An 18,113-nucleotide genomic window follows, 5' to 3' on the forward strand; every position below is an offset into this window, starting at 1 on the left:
TCTTGTAGCTTCTTCATTATTGAATTTATACTCCTTTGTCTTTTTTCCCAAGGAGTTAAATGATTTTGGATTTACTCTGGCATTATGATTGGTCACAAAGTGATAGTTTTATTAGTATTAACTACTCCTGTAATATTTCAACTGTGAAATAGCTCAAAGATAATTTTCATGAAGGACTTATATACAAGTGAGTCGCTTTCATTTGGAGGAGCTTGCTTCCTTACTTATAAGATAGTGGACATAGGAAGGCAGGAAACAAGTTTCTATCAAGTACTTTTCATGTGCCAGGTGTTTTGTGTACATTTTCTCTTTAATTCCTAATTACCAGTCTACAAAAAAAATAAGTTTTCTTTTATTCCTATTTTCTATTTGGGGTAATGAGACTCAGAAGGTAAATAATAGACCCAAGGTTACATATCAAATTAAGAGGCCAGGCTTGGCTTGGGTTTGTACCCACATCTGGCAGATGCAGAGTCAATGTTATCATCAGTACAGAATACTAGATTAATATTCGGTATTAAAACCTTCAGAGAGAAGAAATATTTTCTTAGAGAAATCTGACCAATTTCGATTAGTAATTTCAGCATTAAATATCATTCTGCTAAAACAGATTTGCTCATGACCAAATAAATATATAAGGCAGGTTGTATAAATTATCTTGTCTATATTATACTTACTAATAAAATACATAATATTACTCAGGCTGTTTGTTAATTGGGAATAGAGAAAATAATAGGTAGTAAAATTTACTGTCTGTATGTGTAGTGTGATTATTAAAAGTCTCTTAAAATGTTAAGTAGAGGATTGCTGTATGAATTCCTTATAATGGTGTGATTTAAATTCATACTCAGTGAGTGCTAAATTTGTTGGAACTTTTCAGAATATTCAAATTGCCTTCAACTAATTTTTACAAAATCATTGAAAAAGCATTTCTCAGTAGGCAAGTGTCCATTTTTTCCCAAGTTTTATAGTTTAAGATACTTTTTACCAAATGAATAAAAAAAGTTAAAAAGTCATTAATCTCCCACAAGGGTCTGTGAGAGAGTTGTGGTTAGGTATTATTATTGCCTCATTTATAAACCAGGATCCAGAGTGACTCCATAAGGTCACAGAACAAGCCCGTGTTGAAGCCGGGCCTGGAACCGATGTCTCCTGCCTCCCTGTCTGGGCTGTTACCACTCCCAGGGAGTTGACCAATCATCACAGTTATTAATATCCCACTTGCCACTTGTTACAAGCCACGAACGTAAATATTTTGTTGGCATTTTATCTTCACGCTCCTTATGTGCCAGGCTCCCTTTCTTTCTTTGTTCACAGCCCCTTCTAATAACTCACGTTCCTGTCTGACCACATTGGCCTTCGCGGTGAACGTCACACGTCACCCTGGCAGGGAATGTGTAAGCATGTGGAGTTTGCATACTTTCATTTTGCTCTCAAGGCCTTTTCTAGACTTACCCCCTCTTTTTCTTTCTTGTGTGTGTTTGTGCACATGCATGTGTGTCATTGGGAGGATGGTAAGAAGGAGTAGTTAGAAATACATTGTATTATTAATACCCAATGGCTTTGTAGGTATGTTAGGAAACAGTAAAACTGCATTGCTTTTTAAATAGTTTATAATACATATGTCCACCCAATTTATCACAGGACTGTGGTTTATTTAATAAGTGACTCATTATCACAATCTGAAAGCCAGAATACTAGGTAAAGCATAGGTGTAGGCAGAATGCCATTTGCCTCTTTATTTGGCTTCAGATTAGAAGGCTTCACTTCAGAATACGACTTTACTTTGTAGATTACAGAGTCTTTGCGGTTTTGTCCCCCCGCCTCTATAAGAATGTACAAAGTTGTCACAAAACATGAAATAATGTTACGGGAAAACATGGCCAAATTTAAGAAATCTGGCTTAGAATGCTCTGAAATGTTATTGCTAAATGAATCTTCGAAGAAAATGAATTCCTTTACTGGAACAAAAGTAATTTATTATGCATTTCATGGGTGTCTGCCAAAGGAGTTACTAGCAATATGAAGATCTAATGGATATGAATTCAATACAATCTGTTGGCTCTGCTCATGTTTAGACCAACCTGTTAATTTTCTCTGAAATTTTAATAATTTTAAAAAGCATCTCCAAAGACAGGTGTTGGCATATGTGATAATTCATAAAGGCTGCCTGTTCTACCAGGCCCTGTACTCAGAATTTGTGAGATGGAGCACAAAGAGATTATTTTATTGACCTCAGATTTGAAGAGCGATTGGAACAAATAACAGGTATTGACTTCAGTGTCCTGTTGGAGTCTTGTGGGTGGACAATTCCAAGTCACTATCTGAAGTTTAAATGCTCGTGTACTTGGCGTGTGCCTTTCTCTCCGCAGTTGTTAGCATGGCATGCTTTCACCAGTGCTGGGGCGCACACTCCAGGATCGTATTTTTATCTTATTAAGCACAAACACTTTTAATTTAAGGCTCTGATTCAGTTCGGTTGCTTGATTCATGGTGAAGCCTGAATACAGTCTGAAGTTTATTCTGGGGGTTCACGGATTAGCAGCTGGAAGGAAGCAGATTCAGGCAGCCAGGTGCTAGGCTGCAACTCTGTGTGTGACTAGGGAGCTGCCAGGGTTTGTAAAGCCGCTGTTTTTCTCCTTCTGCTAAAGGAGAGAAGTAATTCCGACCATCTGTTCTTAAGGAGTATTGTGTAGCGCAAGTGGGAGATGCCTGCAACCTCTTTGAAATGCTAGAAGAATAGAGCTATTTAAATATTATCTTGGAAGTTAATAGTAATGTACTTTATTTGTAAGGTATGTTTTCCATCCTAAGACATTAGAAATAAATCCTTACTTTCCTAAAGGGGGAAATTTAGAGATGCAGATCTATTGTGTTAACAAAGTAACTGTATTTTAAATACTTATAGTTCTCTGGCATTGACGTTTTTCTTTCCTAACGATGCTGAATACTTTCCTAATGCTTCTTAAAAATGCTGCTTGGTTCTTGGCCATGATGGGCTTCCTCGCATCAAGATGGTGAGGTCACGATGCTCATCCAATCTCCTGAAAAGCCAGTTTTGTTCTAAAAGATTGTAATTCACCAGGTTTTAAATCTTGTTTCAGGATCCTTTACCACTTAATTTGAAGACTAGAATAGAGTAGTCCGTTTTGATTCATTTTAGAAGATAACACTTTTCTTGAGTATGCTAATGATGTCAAGTTGTGGGACAAACCATCCCCATGCAATTTATATGTGTATATCAGTATTTCACTGATCATCCCAGGGTACTTATAAATATTGGGCCGTGCCTTTTTTCACCACCACAAGCCTCCTGTTTGGGTGTGTGCCGAAGCTTCAAACAATTTGCTCGTTTGCCCAGAGTAGTTTATGTGCATAGAATTGTTCTTAACTCCTTGAAGCATCCCCGGGTGTGGATGTAACCTGGCAAGAGAGGTCAAGGGGGCAGCCAATGAGTATCCTCTGTAAGGAATTTGCTTGTTAAATTACAAACAATAAACCATTCTGCTAAGTTGCGTGAGGTCATCGCCATGATTCTCCCCTTTTTGGGAGAGAAGGTGCTCATTTCCCTCGCTTTGTTAAGGGAGAACTGGAAGGTCTTGTTGGGATTGATGGTTTTTCATATCCTGGTGGACACAGAAGCTGTGTGTGTTTGTGTATCTTCCTTGTGTCACCTCGTAGACTATAACTGAGGCACTTCTGTGTTTGGTCCCAGTACTGCCATCCAAACCGAAATGAGTGTAGCTTTTAGAGTGGAAGTTAAGATTTATCTGGAAGTGTTTCTCCTTTGATGGAACTTTTTCTTTTGAGGAAGGCTTCTCTAAAGCACTGCAAGAGTCTAACCTAGAGGTTACAAAAGCAGAGAAGTGAGCTTTGGCAGTAAGGGAAGGCTGGCTTCCCCTCACACAAGAAAAAGTCGTAACCACAAACCAACTTACATGTGTGTAGGAAGGACAGATCAGAGGCAGTGGAGGCCGACAGTCTGAATTCAAGCTAAGGGAGGCAACGTATCATCATCAAAGCCTTATGCTCTCACCCTCAACCCGCCTGGTGTGCAGTATTTTGTTTCTTCAGATCGAGGCTGCTTTGAGAGACATCACAGCATCCAGGACTGAGTGCACCGCAGTCAACATCTTTTTTGTTTATCTCTTCAAAAATGAACTTTGTGTTTCTAATTCACAAGCCAGAGAGACTGTGTTATTCTTCTGGAAAGGCTGTGTCCTTCAAGGGTTCCCTTTGCTCTTTTGGATGTGTTGGCTTCTCAGAGCCAAGAAGGTTGGCATCTCTATGGGAGGTCGTCGCTGGGCCTGCCTGTCATGGGATATGTGAAGTAAAGGAAAAGAAAGAACTGATAATGTTGGTGAGCCCATTGTGAGCCAGACACTGCAGGCATTGGCTGCATGAGTTTATTAACTGGAAATCCTTGATTTTTCAGTACATGTCTGAAGATGAGCTAGGAAAAATCAGGTCATTTAAAGATGAACAGTGTCTACTTCACAGGCTGGTGGATATTTTCCGTGTCCTGGTCTGCAGCAGCCTGAGCTGTCCCTGAGGTCATTTATTCCTTTGGGAGGGAAATTTCCAACCAGCTGCTCTGCTGGTCTCCTACCTAACCTGGCCTGCATTCAGTGCTAAGCCCAGGCTGGGTCTGGCGCTGATAACACATTCTTTCAACAGGAAGTGCCTCCATTTTCAGTTGTCTGTGGGAGGGTGGAGGGCAGATAAGCTGTGAATGGAAACGCAGAACAGATTTCTGCTCCACCCTCCTGTTGCACTTTGATCAGAGAAAGAGCAAGGGCCTCAGCCTGCCTGAGCGCTCAGAGAGGAGGAAGGATGGCTGGGCTGTGGGTGTTCCTAGGCCTCCTCTGCTTTGGTTCAGGAACGCCGATTGGTTTAGGTTAATGAAGTGCTTGTGTTGGCTATGCTGAGATGTCTGCGATCTGAACTAAAGTCCTCTCAAGGATTTAACTAGATGTGGGAAAACATATTAACAAATGAACATTTTTAAAATTAAGGTATCATTGATATCCACTCTTATGAAGGTTTCACAAGAAGAACAATGTGGTTATTATATTCACTCTTATTATTGAGGGCCCCCCCCCACCCCATTGCAGTCACTGTCCATCAGTGCAGTAAGATGCCACCGAGTCCCTGTTTGTCTTCTCTGAGCTACACTGTCTTCCCTGTGACCTCTCCACACCATATAACAATTGAAATGTATACTTGTATTTGTGTGATGTACAGAGTCCAGGGTCATAATAAGTTTTCTCTAATTTTCCTCCCTAAATTATACTGATTTTCAGTATCACTAGTGAGGGAAGAGCAGTTAAGATGAACAATGATGTGAAAAGCCAGGTTTCTTAAAGAGTTGTGCTAATTCTAGACTTCTTCTAGTTAGAATGCCAGTTTCAAGAACTCAGGCGACACTGAGGAACCCAAGTAGTGTGTTTAGTATCTTGACTGGCATGGAACCATGCTTCCTATGTGCACGGCTAAACCAGGTGACGTGGAGGTGACTTCATGGGCCACCTCCATGTTCGCTCTTCTCTCTGTTAGTGCCTCCACTCTGATTCCTCCCTATTTTTCATGCTACTTTTTTGACTCCTTCCCAGCTGACTCATCCCTCAAGGGCTTGGACCGCATGTTTCCAGAGCTGGTATGTTATATTCTTCCCCAAAGTCAGACTGTATTATGTCACTCAATTAAAATATTCAAAGAAGTGTATAAATGTCTAACAGGATAGTCTCCTATCCATATACTCTCCTGGTTCCCTTGAAATACGTTTGCATGTGCCTGGATAAGTTGTAGTTATAACATAGTTATAATTTATATCCTGCTGTTTTTTCACTTTTGCATTACAGGCTTTTTTCCATTTTGCTACGTGATCTTTTTATTTTTAATAATTGCATAATTGTTCATTAAATGGATGTACCTTGCTTTTCCAAACCATCCCCATATTATTAGATATTAGATTATTTCCATGGTTTCCGCTATTGTAAGTAACCCCGGGATGGATGTCTTCCCATTGGGGAGCCTTTCCCTTCCTTTAAATTCTTTCCTTACAATATGTTTCCAGAACTGAAATTAACAGAGCCAAGTAGAGGATAAAGTTCTTGGTGGCTCTGCTAACCGCCTTCCAAGGCACGGACCAGAATATGGTCCCACCGGCCCTGGGCAGGGGGCCTGGGGTTATCACAATCGCATCAGATTATAGTCTCATCATTATAATCTCATTATGTATCATTACATAAAAACTTCTATTGAGGTACAGTTGACATACAAAAAAGCTGTATATTGTAGTATTTCATGTTTAAATAGCATATCTCCATTTACAAATAGGTTCTCAAGTGTTGGACCCAAGTACTTGTTCCATATATATATATATATATATATATATATATATTCCCCTGAGACTTGGGTGTTGCTTTGACTTCAAATGAGCTGATATTTTTTCAGGCGCTCATCACTCAGGCGACCTGGGTTTGCCTGCCCTTTGACAGTAGGACTCTTGGCCTGCCATATGCCTTACTATGTTTGTCTGAACAAGGAAGACAATAGGTTTTTCAGCTGAGAGCTTTTGGAATTATTGCTCAGGTGTAAGAAATAGTATTCAGGGTATTAGAATTTCTCTAATGAGGCTTATTTGGAAAAGGGCCAGTGAGCCTTTTGAAGGGCTGTGGAAGCATGTTGCTATTTCCTTGTGAAGAACTGTCAGTACCAATAAGAATAAGGTCATCATTGAGGTGGTTTTTCCTTAGCTCTGGGTGAGTTTGCAGCTCCCACTCAGTGATGGCCATAACTCACTTGGTGAAGGATGGAGCTGGGGAGATTAAATTAGGCCTACATGCCTTAATCCTAACAATAATACATTCTAATAGTAGCATATACTTAGGCAGTCTTTACTATTGTCAGACACTGTCATAGAGACTTTATGTATATTAATGAATTTAATTCTTGCAGCAACCTTATGACCTAGATGCCGCTTATAATTTCCATTTAATTGTCACAACCATACCTGAGGCAGTTTGTATGAGGGCCGGTTTAAGAAGGAAGCTCAGAGACGTGACCACACTCAGGGGGTAGCTGAACCAGGATAGTATCTACGAGCCCTCGCTGGCCCCCTGCCCACTGTGCAGCCTGCCTGCAGCCCTTCTCCAGGAATCCTTTCCCCTTTGCAAGGCCTTTTCTGACCTCTTACTCCACCTGCTTGTCTCAGCCACTCGTTGTCATTCACAATAGGCAGGTGAGCAGCCTTCCTGTTGGGTGTCTGTGTCCTGACTTCTCACGTAGTCTGGGAGGCCATCCAGGGAATGACTGTCTCTTTGGGGTTCACAGTCCCCGTGCCTGGCTCTCAATAGTACATTGCTAATGTTTCTTGTAGCTCACTTGTGGGGATGGCAGACCCCACTGCTATCTATACTTCTGGCCATTTGAGGTGGACTGCTTCCTGGGCCAAAACAGGCACCCTCTTAATTAAAAAAAATAGCACTTGATGTGATGAAGTCAGAGTTAGATAAATTAGATGCGCTTTTTTGGAGGGGAAATAGGTAGATGAGTACAAAGTCGGGTGTGACATAAATCCTTTATAAAGGAGCTCACTCCTTCTACTGCCTGCCTGATAGCTCCACTCTCAAAGAGTCTGTAGTTGAATATCAGTTCTTTCGTTTATTTCTTTGGGTGTTACATCTGGATGCATGCTGGGTTTGGAAGTTCTGGAAATAAGGTAGTTACCATATTTATCTATGACTTTAGTGTATTTCATAAGATTATTTCAGCAATTTCAAAATTTCCATAAGAATTTACTTAGACATCTCCTGACTTTGTGAAATTTGTTTTTTATTATGCACCCAAAGCCCTCAGGTGACTCTTTTGAGTTTGTGAAGTTTGGGTGTGTGGGGGTACCATTGCTGGATTTTTATGAGCCCTCCTTTTTAACAGGAAATGGAAGGATTGGTTACCTATGAGGGGCTGGACTTGGTCACAGGGTCAGGTCTCCTGAAGCACCTTTTCCCACCCTCCTGTGGTTATTGGTTATTGTGATGATTAGAGAGAACACAAGATTTTTTTCCCCAGGAAAGAACAGGACCGCATTTATTTCCAGGCCTCTGAGTGGGGCCAAGGGGCTTGGTGTGTCTTCCATTCAGTTCATCCTGTGTCTGGTGCCCTGTGTTTCTCTGAAGTGGGTGTCACATCAACTCAGCTAGACCAATGGATATTCTAAGAATTTAATGGGATTGTGTATGTAAGAAAGGAATGCTTGGAGAAGTACAAAATGTTCTACCTATGTCAAAAAAAGTATCCAGTAATTTATGGGATGGACCTCTGAAACCTCAGAAGAAATTGTGGGCTTCTGCTAACTTTTAGAAGGAAAAAATATAGGATTATGTATGGCTAGGTGTTTTAAAAAGTCAGATGCAGCTGTTTTCTCCAACTATAGTCTTAAAATGATTTTAGTTATTTTAGTTTGAATCTACAAGTTATGTTTTCTATTTGGCTCATCTCATTTGGACGGAAGGAATGAATGAAACAAGAAAGGTGACCTCTTGCTTCAAGAAATAATTGCCACAATCATGACAGATAAAGGATGTTAGCATTTTCTTTATAATGTGGTCTGCTTCAAACATAGCCTATTCTTCATGGAAAGAATTAAGGCAAATGAGGTAGATATTCAAACCTGTGTATGCATGGGTTAATTTTCCATGAAGTCAGTGCTCAAAAATTTCATTTCTCAAGCCTTGCTGAACTGTGTAGCTTTCCTTTCTAGACTTTGACATAACTGCCAAGCCTTATGTCTCTGCTGTGTGTATGCAGGTGTGCAAGCAGGGCCCTGCATTTTTTCTTTTGAAATGATTAGCTTGGGTGGTGTCATTAAGGCCCATTTACCTATGTGGCATGGTTTGTTTCACTGTCAGAGATCTGAAAGTTTGGCACTTAAGACAAATAGGCTTCCTCCAGTTCCCCAGTCCTACCTCTGTCCCACTGTGCATCTTGCTGGATGGTTACTGCCAGGACTTCTCCAAGTTAACCAGGGCTGCTGCTCCAGCGGCCATCTCCAGGGGTAGGCCCGGGTGGTCTGCTACCTCCCTGATCCCTGTGCTGCCTTGCAGGAGCCCGTGGCCTGACACACTGACCGATTAACTGTCTCTCCCTCTCTCTGTCCCTTTTTTGGCCAGGCGGGCGCCTCGGTGATGTCTGGTTCGGGGGAGAGCACCAACCCCGAGAACAGCGAGCTCAAGTACTCAGGTCAAGATGGGCTGTACATTGGTGTCAGCCTGGCCTCACCAGCCGAAGTCACGTCCTCTGTGCGGCAGGATTCCTGGTGCGCGCTGGCCCTGGCCTGAGCCTGCAGCCCAGCGGGAGGGCGCCACCAGCGCCCTTGTGCCAAGCAGTCCACACCCGGGCGAGTATGCTGACCGAACATTCCTCTGACGCGTGGTTTCCGTGCCTTTGTTTTGAAAGAGATGTATTTCCCAAGAGGCCCCTCTGCCTTCACGCGGCCAGTCTCTGAGGAGCCAGAGAGGAGACGCAGCTCTTCCAGGGAATGGCCAGAGCTGCCCACAGCCCGCCAGCCAGCTCCCTGGCCATGGCCACTTCCAGCCAGCCTGCCTCTGGGTCAGCCAGGGATGCGATGTCCGCTGTGCCACTTCCAGAAACCGGGACTAGGGCTGGGGCCTTGCCTGCTAAGGAATATTTTAAAAGATTTTTGTGTATTGCCCCAAATCATGTGCTTCTTCTGATCAGTTTTGGTTATTCCAGAATTTCTTCATCCCTTTTCCACACCAAATTTCACATGCATTCATGGAGAAGACCATTCGAGGCCATTTGGTACACACCTCTGGAGGCTGAGTCGGTTCATGAGGTTTCTTGTCAAAAATATCACTCACTTTGCGAGACTACATCGTAACTGTTAACGTACACTGTGACTGATGTTTCTCAAAGTTAATATTGTGCGACTGATCTGACGTCAGTCGGAATTTGTAAACAGGGTAGCAAACAAGATATTTTTCTTCCATGTATACAATAATTTTTTTAAAAAGTGCAATTTGCGTTGCAGCAATCAGTGTTAAATCATTTGCATAAGATTTAACAACATTTTTTATAATGAATGTAAACATTTTAACTTAATGGTACTTAAATAATTTAAAAGAAAAATGTTAACTTAGACATTCTTATGCTTCTTTTACAACTACATCCCATTTCTCTATTTCCAAGGTTAAAGAAAAAATATTTCAAGAACAAATCTTCTCTCAGGAAAATTGCCTTTATCCATTTGTTAAGAATTTTTATACAAGAACACCAATAACCCCCCCACCTCTTTATTTTACTGTGGAATATGTGCTGGAAAAATTGCAACAGAACTTTACTACCTAACAGAACATTTGTAAATAATCTAGGTATCCGTACACACTATGATCGTGTGACTAGCCCACAGGCAGGTTGGTTTATATTCATTTTTCAAAAATGGGATGTCATATGGAAACCTACTTCACCAGAGTTTTAAAAAAATAAAAAGGGTATTGTTTTGTCTTCTGTACAGTGAGTTCGTTCCCTTTTAGTTCCATTTTGATACTGTATGTGGCTGTAGATATTCATATAAAACAAGTGCATGTGATGTTTGCAAATTGCCTTACAGCCTTCCTTCCAATGAACTGTCCTTTTGGAGCTGTTTTATACCCTGGTTTATTTGAAGTTGGCACATGGAGTTAGTTATCACTTTCGATTTGCACTGGGGACAGTTTTTTAAGTGAAAAGGACCCAGTATCATGTTATCTGAAATTATAAGCATTCTGTTTGGGATCAATCCTTTAGAAACAATGAAAAAGCCCAGAGTTTCTTTTGCTTTGAATGAAGTGTATGTACTCTATGGCCCAGAAACCGAATGGTTTCCTTTCTAGTTCCTTCCTTTCTCAAAGTGCCATGAAGCTTGAAAACCCGTGAGGTTGAAGCCCTTAGATATGATGGCTAACCTGCACTACCCCATTGCAAAAAAAAAAAAAGATATAAATGACCCGAATGGTCTCTCTTTTTTTCTTCACTGTTGGGTGGATTTTAGGAAATCAGGAGGCTGTTACACAATGTAAAATGGTGGCATTTCATTTTGGCTCCCCAAGTATGGGCCATTTTTAAACTTTTTTTCATGTACTGATTACAGCACTTCTATGGGGCCCATGATGAATATGAATCTCTTGGGAGAAGGGAAGCCTAACTCTGTGGTGGGTGGTGTTGGAAGTGAGGCTCATGGCTGGAAGAATGCTTGTGTGAGGGGAAGCTGGCACGCACCCTCATACCCTGTGATGGGCTAGAACAATGGTTAACTGTGCAGGGTCTGGAGTCAGACCACTGGGCTGCATGCATTAGCTCTGACCTTGGGCAAGTTACCCAACTCTCATTTTCCTCATCTGTAAATTTAAGGCCAAGAACATAACTCATAGGATTAAATGAGATAATCCATGTGATGGGCTTAGTGCAGTGCCTGGCACATAGTAAGAATTAAATGTTAACTTGACTTTGAAGGAGGATGGCGGGAGGGTAGGGGGCTCTTACTGATAAGTGTTTTGAAGGTCTTACTCTGGCATGTCAGAAGTTTAGGGGCTGTGTCTGAGGTCCCTTGGCTCACCTGCACTTGAATAAGGCTGGGAGAGTGAAATGAGGGACCCTCCAGCCTGGGGTGGCAGAGCGGGAGGATACTGGAGAGATACCAGTCTGAGTTTGGCTGATGGCTTTATAGAACAGGGCTGGTCTGACAGCAGAAGAAAATTATTATCCTGACTGACTCATTCCCCCCCCCCACCCCACTTTATGGTTCTCATTACTTTGAGTGCTTTCTGGTGGGGTGGGAGTTATTAGAGTTAATATGTTTTGATTGGAAAATGAATTGTCTTATTGGGGCTTCCAAATGATCTTTTTTCTGGGGGATGGTCTCAAATGTTGCTCTTTCCAATCCTCAAATACCATTAGGTTTCTAAAGCTCCTCTTTTTGTAGAACACAAAGGGGAAAGAATTCTAGCTGTCATGGAATAAATTACAAGGGGCAGGAGGAAGGGGGAGGGGGCTCCTTGTATGCAGCCTGTCCTAACAATGAACTCCACTAAATCTGGGACTTTCTCACCTGTGATTGTATGCAGCAGAAGTTTGATAATTTGTTCCAAACACAATTTCTGCACTACTCCCCCAAAGTATGGCATAGAAAAGACAAGCCATTTCTGCATTTAAATAGATGTCACCTTAGCTTTTAAGAGTCCTCAGACCTATTACTGCGGGTTGCAGAATTTATGTCCTCTGTCACCCATGGCTGATTTTAGGCCATCTTACACAGCTGAAGGCTCTGTCTGGGGTCTCCCTTCAGGGTCACTTTGTGTTGTTTCCTGGTGCCTATGGGAGGGTCAGGAAAGCAAAGGGAGCCATTCATTTCCCCCTGCAAATAAATTAACTTCTTGCTCATGGGAAATGTTTTCCCCAGTCCTTGGAAATTTGATGTAATTTCAGATCATAGATAAATTAGCTGCTGGAAGGGCAATACAGCAAGTCTTCGGTGGCTATGCCAAATTCCAGACTGCTTTCAGTTTGGGTAGCTTCCTGGCTTGAGAGCATTGTTATCTCTATGCACTTGCATTGCCCAAGGGGTCTTTTGATCCCTGTGACTCCGAGAAGAAAATGATCAGTGTATATGTGTGGGGCAGGCCAGAGGTGGGGAGCAGGGATCAGACATTTATTCAGAATAAGGCAGAATTAGCTCTAGCTAATTAAAATGTGTTTTGTTTCTGGTTTGAAATAGCACATTGCTTCAGCAGTACTAGTCACCCCCTATTTGGGAAATCTAGTGGGCTATCAGATATGAATTTATTTTAAACGGTAAAAAAATGTTAATAAGTTTGTAGACCAAATCTTTTAAAAACAGCATCTGTGGGTGAAAGTTCAGTACTTAAAACTCTGGCCCCTTGAGGCCTCCAGATGGAGTCTGTGTGGCTGAACTTTTAGCAGCAGCTAAAGCAGGTCTGTTTGTCATGGTCCCTAGAAGTGGAGGATGGGGGACTCAGGGACAAGGTGACAGCCACCTGTGGGACCTGTAGAGGAAAGGAATCATATGATGTCTTTAGATGGTTCAACTATAAGATGGTAGGCTGAAATCTTAAGTTCATAGGGACATGGGGTAAAATAAAGTGTGGTTGATTGTTCCAAAGAACGTCTAAAGGGAAATTAGGGTGTTGCAGGCGTTCGTGGAGCCCCCGAGACTCAGGTTCGAGTGAGTGACACCCCGCCAGTGCTCTGTGGCCTCCTGAATCTGCAGTGGAGAGCCAGTGGGACAGCTGGTTCTTCTCTGGTCTCCCTGCTCGGTAGCTGTCACAGGGAGTGATGTTTCACAAGGGGGTAGCACTGTTTTAGTTCAAGAGGTACTTACTTTGCTTGGTGGCTTTTTTTTTTTTAAAGAATGAGCATCTTAATGATGGTTAAGACATAGCAACTAAAGGTGAAAAATGTTTAATTAGTAGAAGGGCTCATATTTTAGCCATCTGTGGTTCCCCAAGGTAAGATAATCATCTAAATATTCTGGGCTCTTGGGCAAGTCATTTCCTCTTTCTGGGCCTCAGTCTCTGCAACAACCATAAAATGGAGCACCTAGGCGGTGTGGTTGCAAAGGTGTCTTCCACCTGCCTTTGCCCCCTCCCCACCATCCCAGGTGCAGGCTACAGGCAATAGGGCGATGGCGGCAGGGTCTGTGGTCTGTTTGTTCCGGGTTCCCCCAGTAAGGTTCTGCATAACCCAGACAGTTGGTGGGATTGGGCCCTCCTAGCTCTTGTCCAGGTCCCTTACAACCTCAGAGTTGATATGTGGAGGCCAAGTCCTTCTGCTGCCTTAGGACACAGAGGGTGAGAGCCCTGGTCAGATTCATGAACATGGGGGCTCAGTAAGAGGGGCTGCTACCCCCTAACACCAAACCTGCTTGGGCTGGTGCCCCTGATAGAAAACTTACGCAGTGATATGGACCCAGACCGGAAAATGGAAATGTCTGGCAGTGGAGCAGTCCGCAGAGCAAGGAAAAAACAGCTTTGCTTTGCTTGGCGCATTGCTTTAGTATCTTGTAGTTGGTTTTTTATTTCTCAGAAACAACCAGTTTTTCATTGTTGGTTGCCTTCTGCGTCTTCTAAGCCATTACAGAGTTTTCTTCTCTGTCTCTCCACGCCTTCCCTGCGTTTTACCCTTATTTTTGTGAATTCTCTTCCTTTAACTCTCCAAGGCTGGCCTGGAATAATAATAGCACATATTTATCTAGCACTTACTATGTGCCAGTTCCTATACAAGTGTTGTACATATATCAATTCATCGTATCATCATGCCAAGTGGATGAGGGGGTGCTATCCCCGTTTCACAGATGTGGTTACAGAGGCGAGGAAGTTGAGTGACTTGCCCAAGGTGACCCAGCGGCAGAGCTGGGTCGTTAGCGTCAGCAGTCTGGCTCCAGAGCACATGCTCTCAATCACTTGGCTGTATTGTCCTTTCACCTTGATTTAGATGGGACATGGGAGAACACAGAGGGGAAGCCAGAACTGCCTGAGACTCGAGGCTAGGCCCTTTCTCCCCTAGCATCTCAGAAGTACACCATTGTGATTTGCAACGCAGGCAGGTCTAGATTGAAAAAACCTAGTAAACGTGCATGTTTCCTTGAGTTACAGGTTTCTTTAGATCACAGAGATAGCGCATAGTCATTGGCTAGAAAGTGATGAATTCGGAAGGGTGCTGTCTTTGAGGAATTCACTTCTCCCCCTTTTATGTGACTTCAAATGAGGCTTGTTCTCTTACCAACCTCCAAAGACTAGGATAAGGCATTTTGCACAGTGTAAAAGCTGGTCAAATTACTGACACTGGTTACAACTGAACAGGGAGAACAAGGAGTACTTCGTTGTGGTGTAAAATCTTTCTATGCTTGGTTGTGCCAAAGGATTTTTTTTTTTCAGTAAAACTTGGGCAAGATTTTGGCAGTGGCAACTTGGACTTTTATCTTTTTAAATAAGCGTTCATTACTGCTTACATCGTTGTTGCTATTATAATTTTGATATCTGTGCATTACTAATATGCTGTCAGGGGCTCTTCAGCTTCTATGTGCACAAGAATCACACACAGCTCTTGTTAAGATTGCAGAACCCCTGACTTTTCCCCAGAGAGTCTGACTCTGCAGGTTCTGTGCAAGACTGAAGAATCTGCAATTTTTGGTCTTTGCATTAAGTCAAATTTCTTGAACAGTACAAAATCTAAAAGTTATAAATTGGAAGAGAGCAAAAACAATTGTTCTTCTCACCCCTGTTTCTCAACCACTCAGTTCCTTCCCCAGATGTAACTGATTTCATATATGCATTGACTATCGATGCATATACAGGCATATACTGATATATATATCAGTATATCCAGTGTTTTTTATGCATGAGGTAGCATGATACACATTGCTTTGCATTTTGCTTTTTTCACTTAGTATAGCTGGGTGGTTCATTATTTAATCAGTGCCCTGTTGAAGAACATTTGTTTCTGATCTTTTGCTCTTCAAGCAATGCTGCATTATTATCCTGTATCTGTGTTATTTTACTCATATGCAAATATATCTATGAGATGAGTTTCTAGATGTGGCATTACTGAATTAAGGGGTCACTCTGCTGTTAATTTTGATAGATATCACCACATTGCTCTCACAGAGGTTGTCCCAATTTGCACTCACACAGGCAGTCAGCACACAAACAGTTGTGCCTGTTTGACACAGTCAAATGAGTCTGTTATCAAACATTCTGATGTTTGTCATTTTTGCCTCTCTTGAGTTTTGTTTTGCATTTACCTTATTGTGAATGACATTGAACATCTTTTCCTATGATGAAGAGCCATGTGTAGTTCCATTTATGTGAACTCTTCGCCCAGTACTTTTTGTACTGTTTTTTTTCTATTGGGTTATTGGTTTCACTGATTTGAGAAGTTCTTTGCATATGTAGGAAAGTAGCCCTTTGTCTGAAATATACTTTAAAAAGTATTTATTCCTGGTTTTTCATTGGACTTTGTATATGCTCTTAAAAAATAATGGTGAGCCTTTCTTTTCTTGGTAGTCCAGTTTGTCAATCTTTTCTTTTATGGCTTTGGAGTTTTGTATAGTATTTAGGAAAGCCTCTCCACTGTTAAGATTATTATTTTTTAATCCCATGTTTTCTTACAGTACTTTTATGGTTTTGTTTTTGAGGTCAACATTCTCTCTGGAATTTTTGGTTTTGGTTGTAACATGTAGAGTTATATTCAACCTGCCATTTTCCAAATGGCAGCCTAATTGTCCCAGTTTCATTTCCTAAGTAGTCCATTTACCTACCATGGATTCAAAATGGGATTAAAAATATGTAGATTCTCATATGTATATGTATTCTTGTATAAATTCTTATGTGGATATATATAATATAAATTTTTATATATATTTGGGTCTATTTCTGGATTTTTCTGTTCTGTACCAAAGATCTGTTTATTCATGCTTTGATGCCAAATTGCTTTGACTATTACACTTTGCAATATATTTAGAGGGCTAAGCCCCTTCTCAGTAATCTTTTAAAAAAATAAGAATTTGATCACTATATCTGCTTATTTATTTTTCTATACAAACTTTACATTTGATCTGTTCACTTAAAAAAAAACCCCTATCGGAATTTTTATTAAGATAATATTAAAATTTTCAAGCAACTCAGGGAGAATTAGTATTGTTCTCCTTAAATCTTCCTGTCCTAGATTGAAGTATGTCTTTTCATTTGTGTAAATATTTCTCTGTGTCCCTTGTTAGCATTTTAAACTTTTCTTAACGTCCATCTTGTGCATGTTTCCAGTTAAGTTTATTCTCAGGAATTTCACATGTTGTGATGATAGTATAACTCTTCTAATTGCTTTTTGTGCATGCTAAGAGTATATTAAGCTTGGTTTCCTAGAATCAGTCTGAATTTTCATATCTTTGTTTCAGTTGATTTTCTTGTGTTTTCTGAGAGAATGTGAAGTTTCTGTTTACTCTGCTGGTGGCTTGGATGTTGGGAAACCATGCTCTTCGTGGTGCCTGATCAAGGAAATAACATGCCTCATAATGTCCTTACTCATTTAAACATAGATTCATCTAACTTTAGAGATGGACAGGACGTTGCTGAGGTCCAGCTAAAGAAACAGTCTTGAGAGGTTGAATCCTGCTGGTCAGTATGGAACCTGGGTTTCCAGACTCCTGATGAAATAGCCTTGGCTCTGGGCTGGGCCATTCACTGAATGAAACTTGACAACCAAATACTGAGCAAAAGCTTGGCCTTTGGCAGTGGCTGGTAACTTCTTTACTACTCAAGTATTGCTTCATTAATCAGTTTCGGAAGTAAGCTACTGAGACTTGGGCTGATACAGTTTTTCAAAGATTGCGTATGTCCCCAAACCCCAGCTCTGAATTTCCTCCAGGGAATAGAACAAAGGACCATGGGTCTCCAGTGAATTATCAGGCTGCATTTGCTGGAATAAGTGAAAGCATTGAGAAAGCAGAAAATCAGGACAAACACCTACGCTTGCTAACTCAAACCACTTCCCTTTCTGAGTCCCTGGAGCTCAGTTATCACCAAATGGACAGATAGACTCCGCAAAGTTTTTGCAGGCCTCACAACTTGTAAATAAGAGACAGCATTTTTGCTCTCCTCCTGCTGAATCTGGCAGAGAGAAGATCTCTGGCTCCCATCAGCTGAGCAATGACCGGTAGGTAGTTGGGCTGGCTGGGAGGAAGTTGAAAGAACAGTTGAAAGAACACTAGACTTAATTCAGAGCACCTGATATTTTAAGAACACAAGGAATCTTATTCATGGGAAATCATGTTGGGAGCACCTGTTGTGTATCACCTATCATTTATAAATACCAATTGGTCTGTGTGGGACATACTGGCATAGATCACCCAATATCTCTCATCTCTATAACTCTTATCCTGTTTGCTCTTTCTTATACACTTATTATTCTTTGTGCTCTTACCAGGACTTCCTTTTTGTTTATTCTCTTCTTCCCTTTACATCTGTCCATTACTTGAGGCTACAGCAAACATTTCTGACTCTGATACCACTGGTGGAATTTCCAGTTGAGTCCTTTCAAGA

At 41.4% G+C, this 18,113-nt stretch overlaps 1 protein-coding gene across 5 annotated transcripts in view; it reads left to right on the forward strand.

Moving 5' to 3' along the window:
- GATA6 (GATA binding protein 6) overlaps positions 1-10,532 on the forward strand; it is a 28,396-nt gene extending 17,864 nt beyond the window's left edge. For all 5 annotated transcript variants that reach the window (XM_036905775.2, XM_036905781.2, XM_036905779.2 and 2 more), the window contains one exon: positions 9,174-10,532. In XM_036905775.2, coding sequence (XP_036761670.1) covers positions 9,174-9,341 — 168 coding nt within the window. In that variant the 3' untranslated portion in view covers positions 9,342-10,532. The remainder of the gene's footprint in view (positions 1-9,173) is intronic.
- Positions 10,533-18,113: the final 7,581 nt, after the last annotated feature.

Source organism: Manis pentadactyla, chromosome 6 (assembly GCF_030020395.1).
Source record: "Manis pentadactyla isolate mManPen7 chromosome 6, mManPen7.hap1, whole genome shotgun sequence".
NCBI classification, from domain to species: Eukaryota; Metazoa; Chordata; class Mammalia; order Pholidota; family Manidae; genus Manis; species Manis pentadactyla.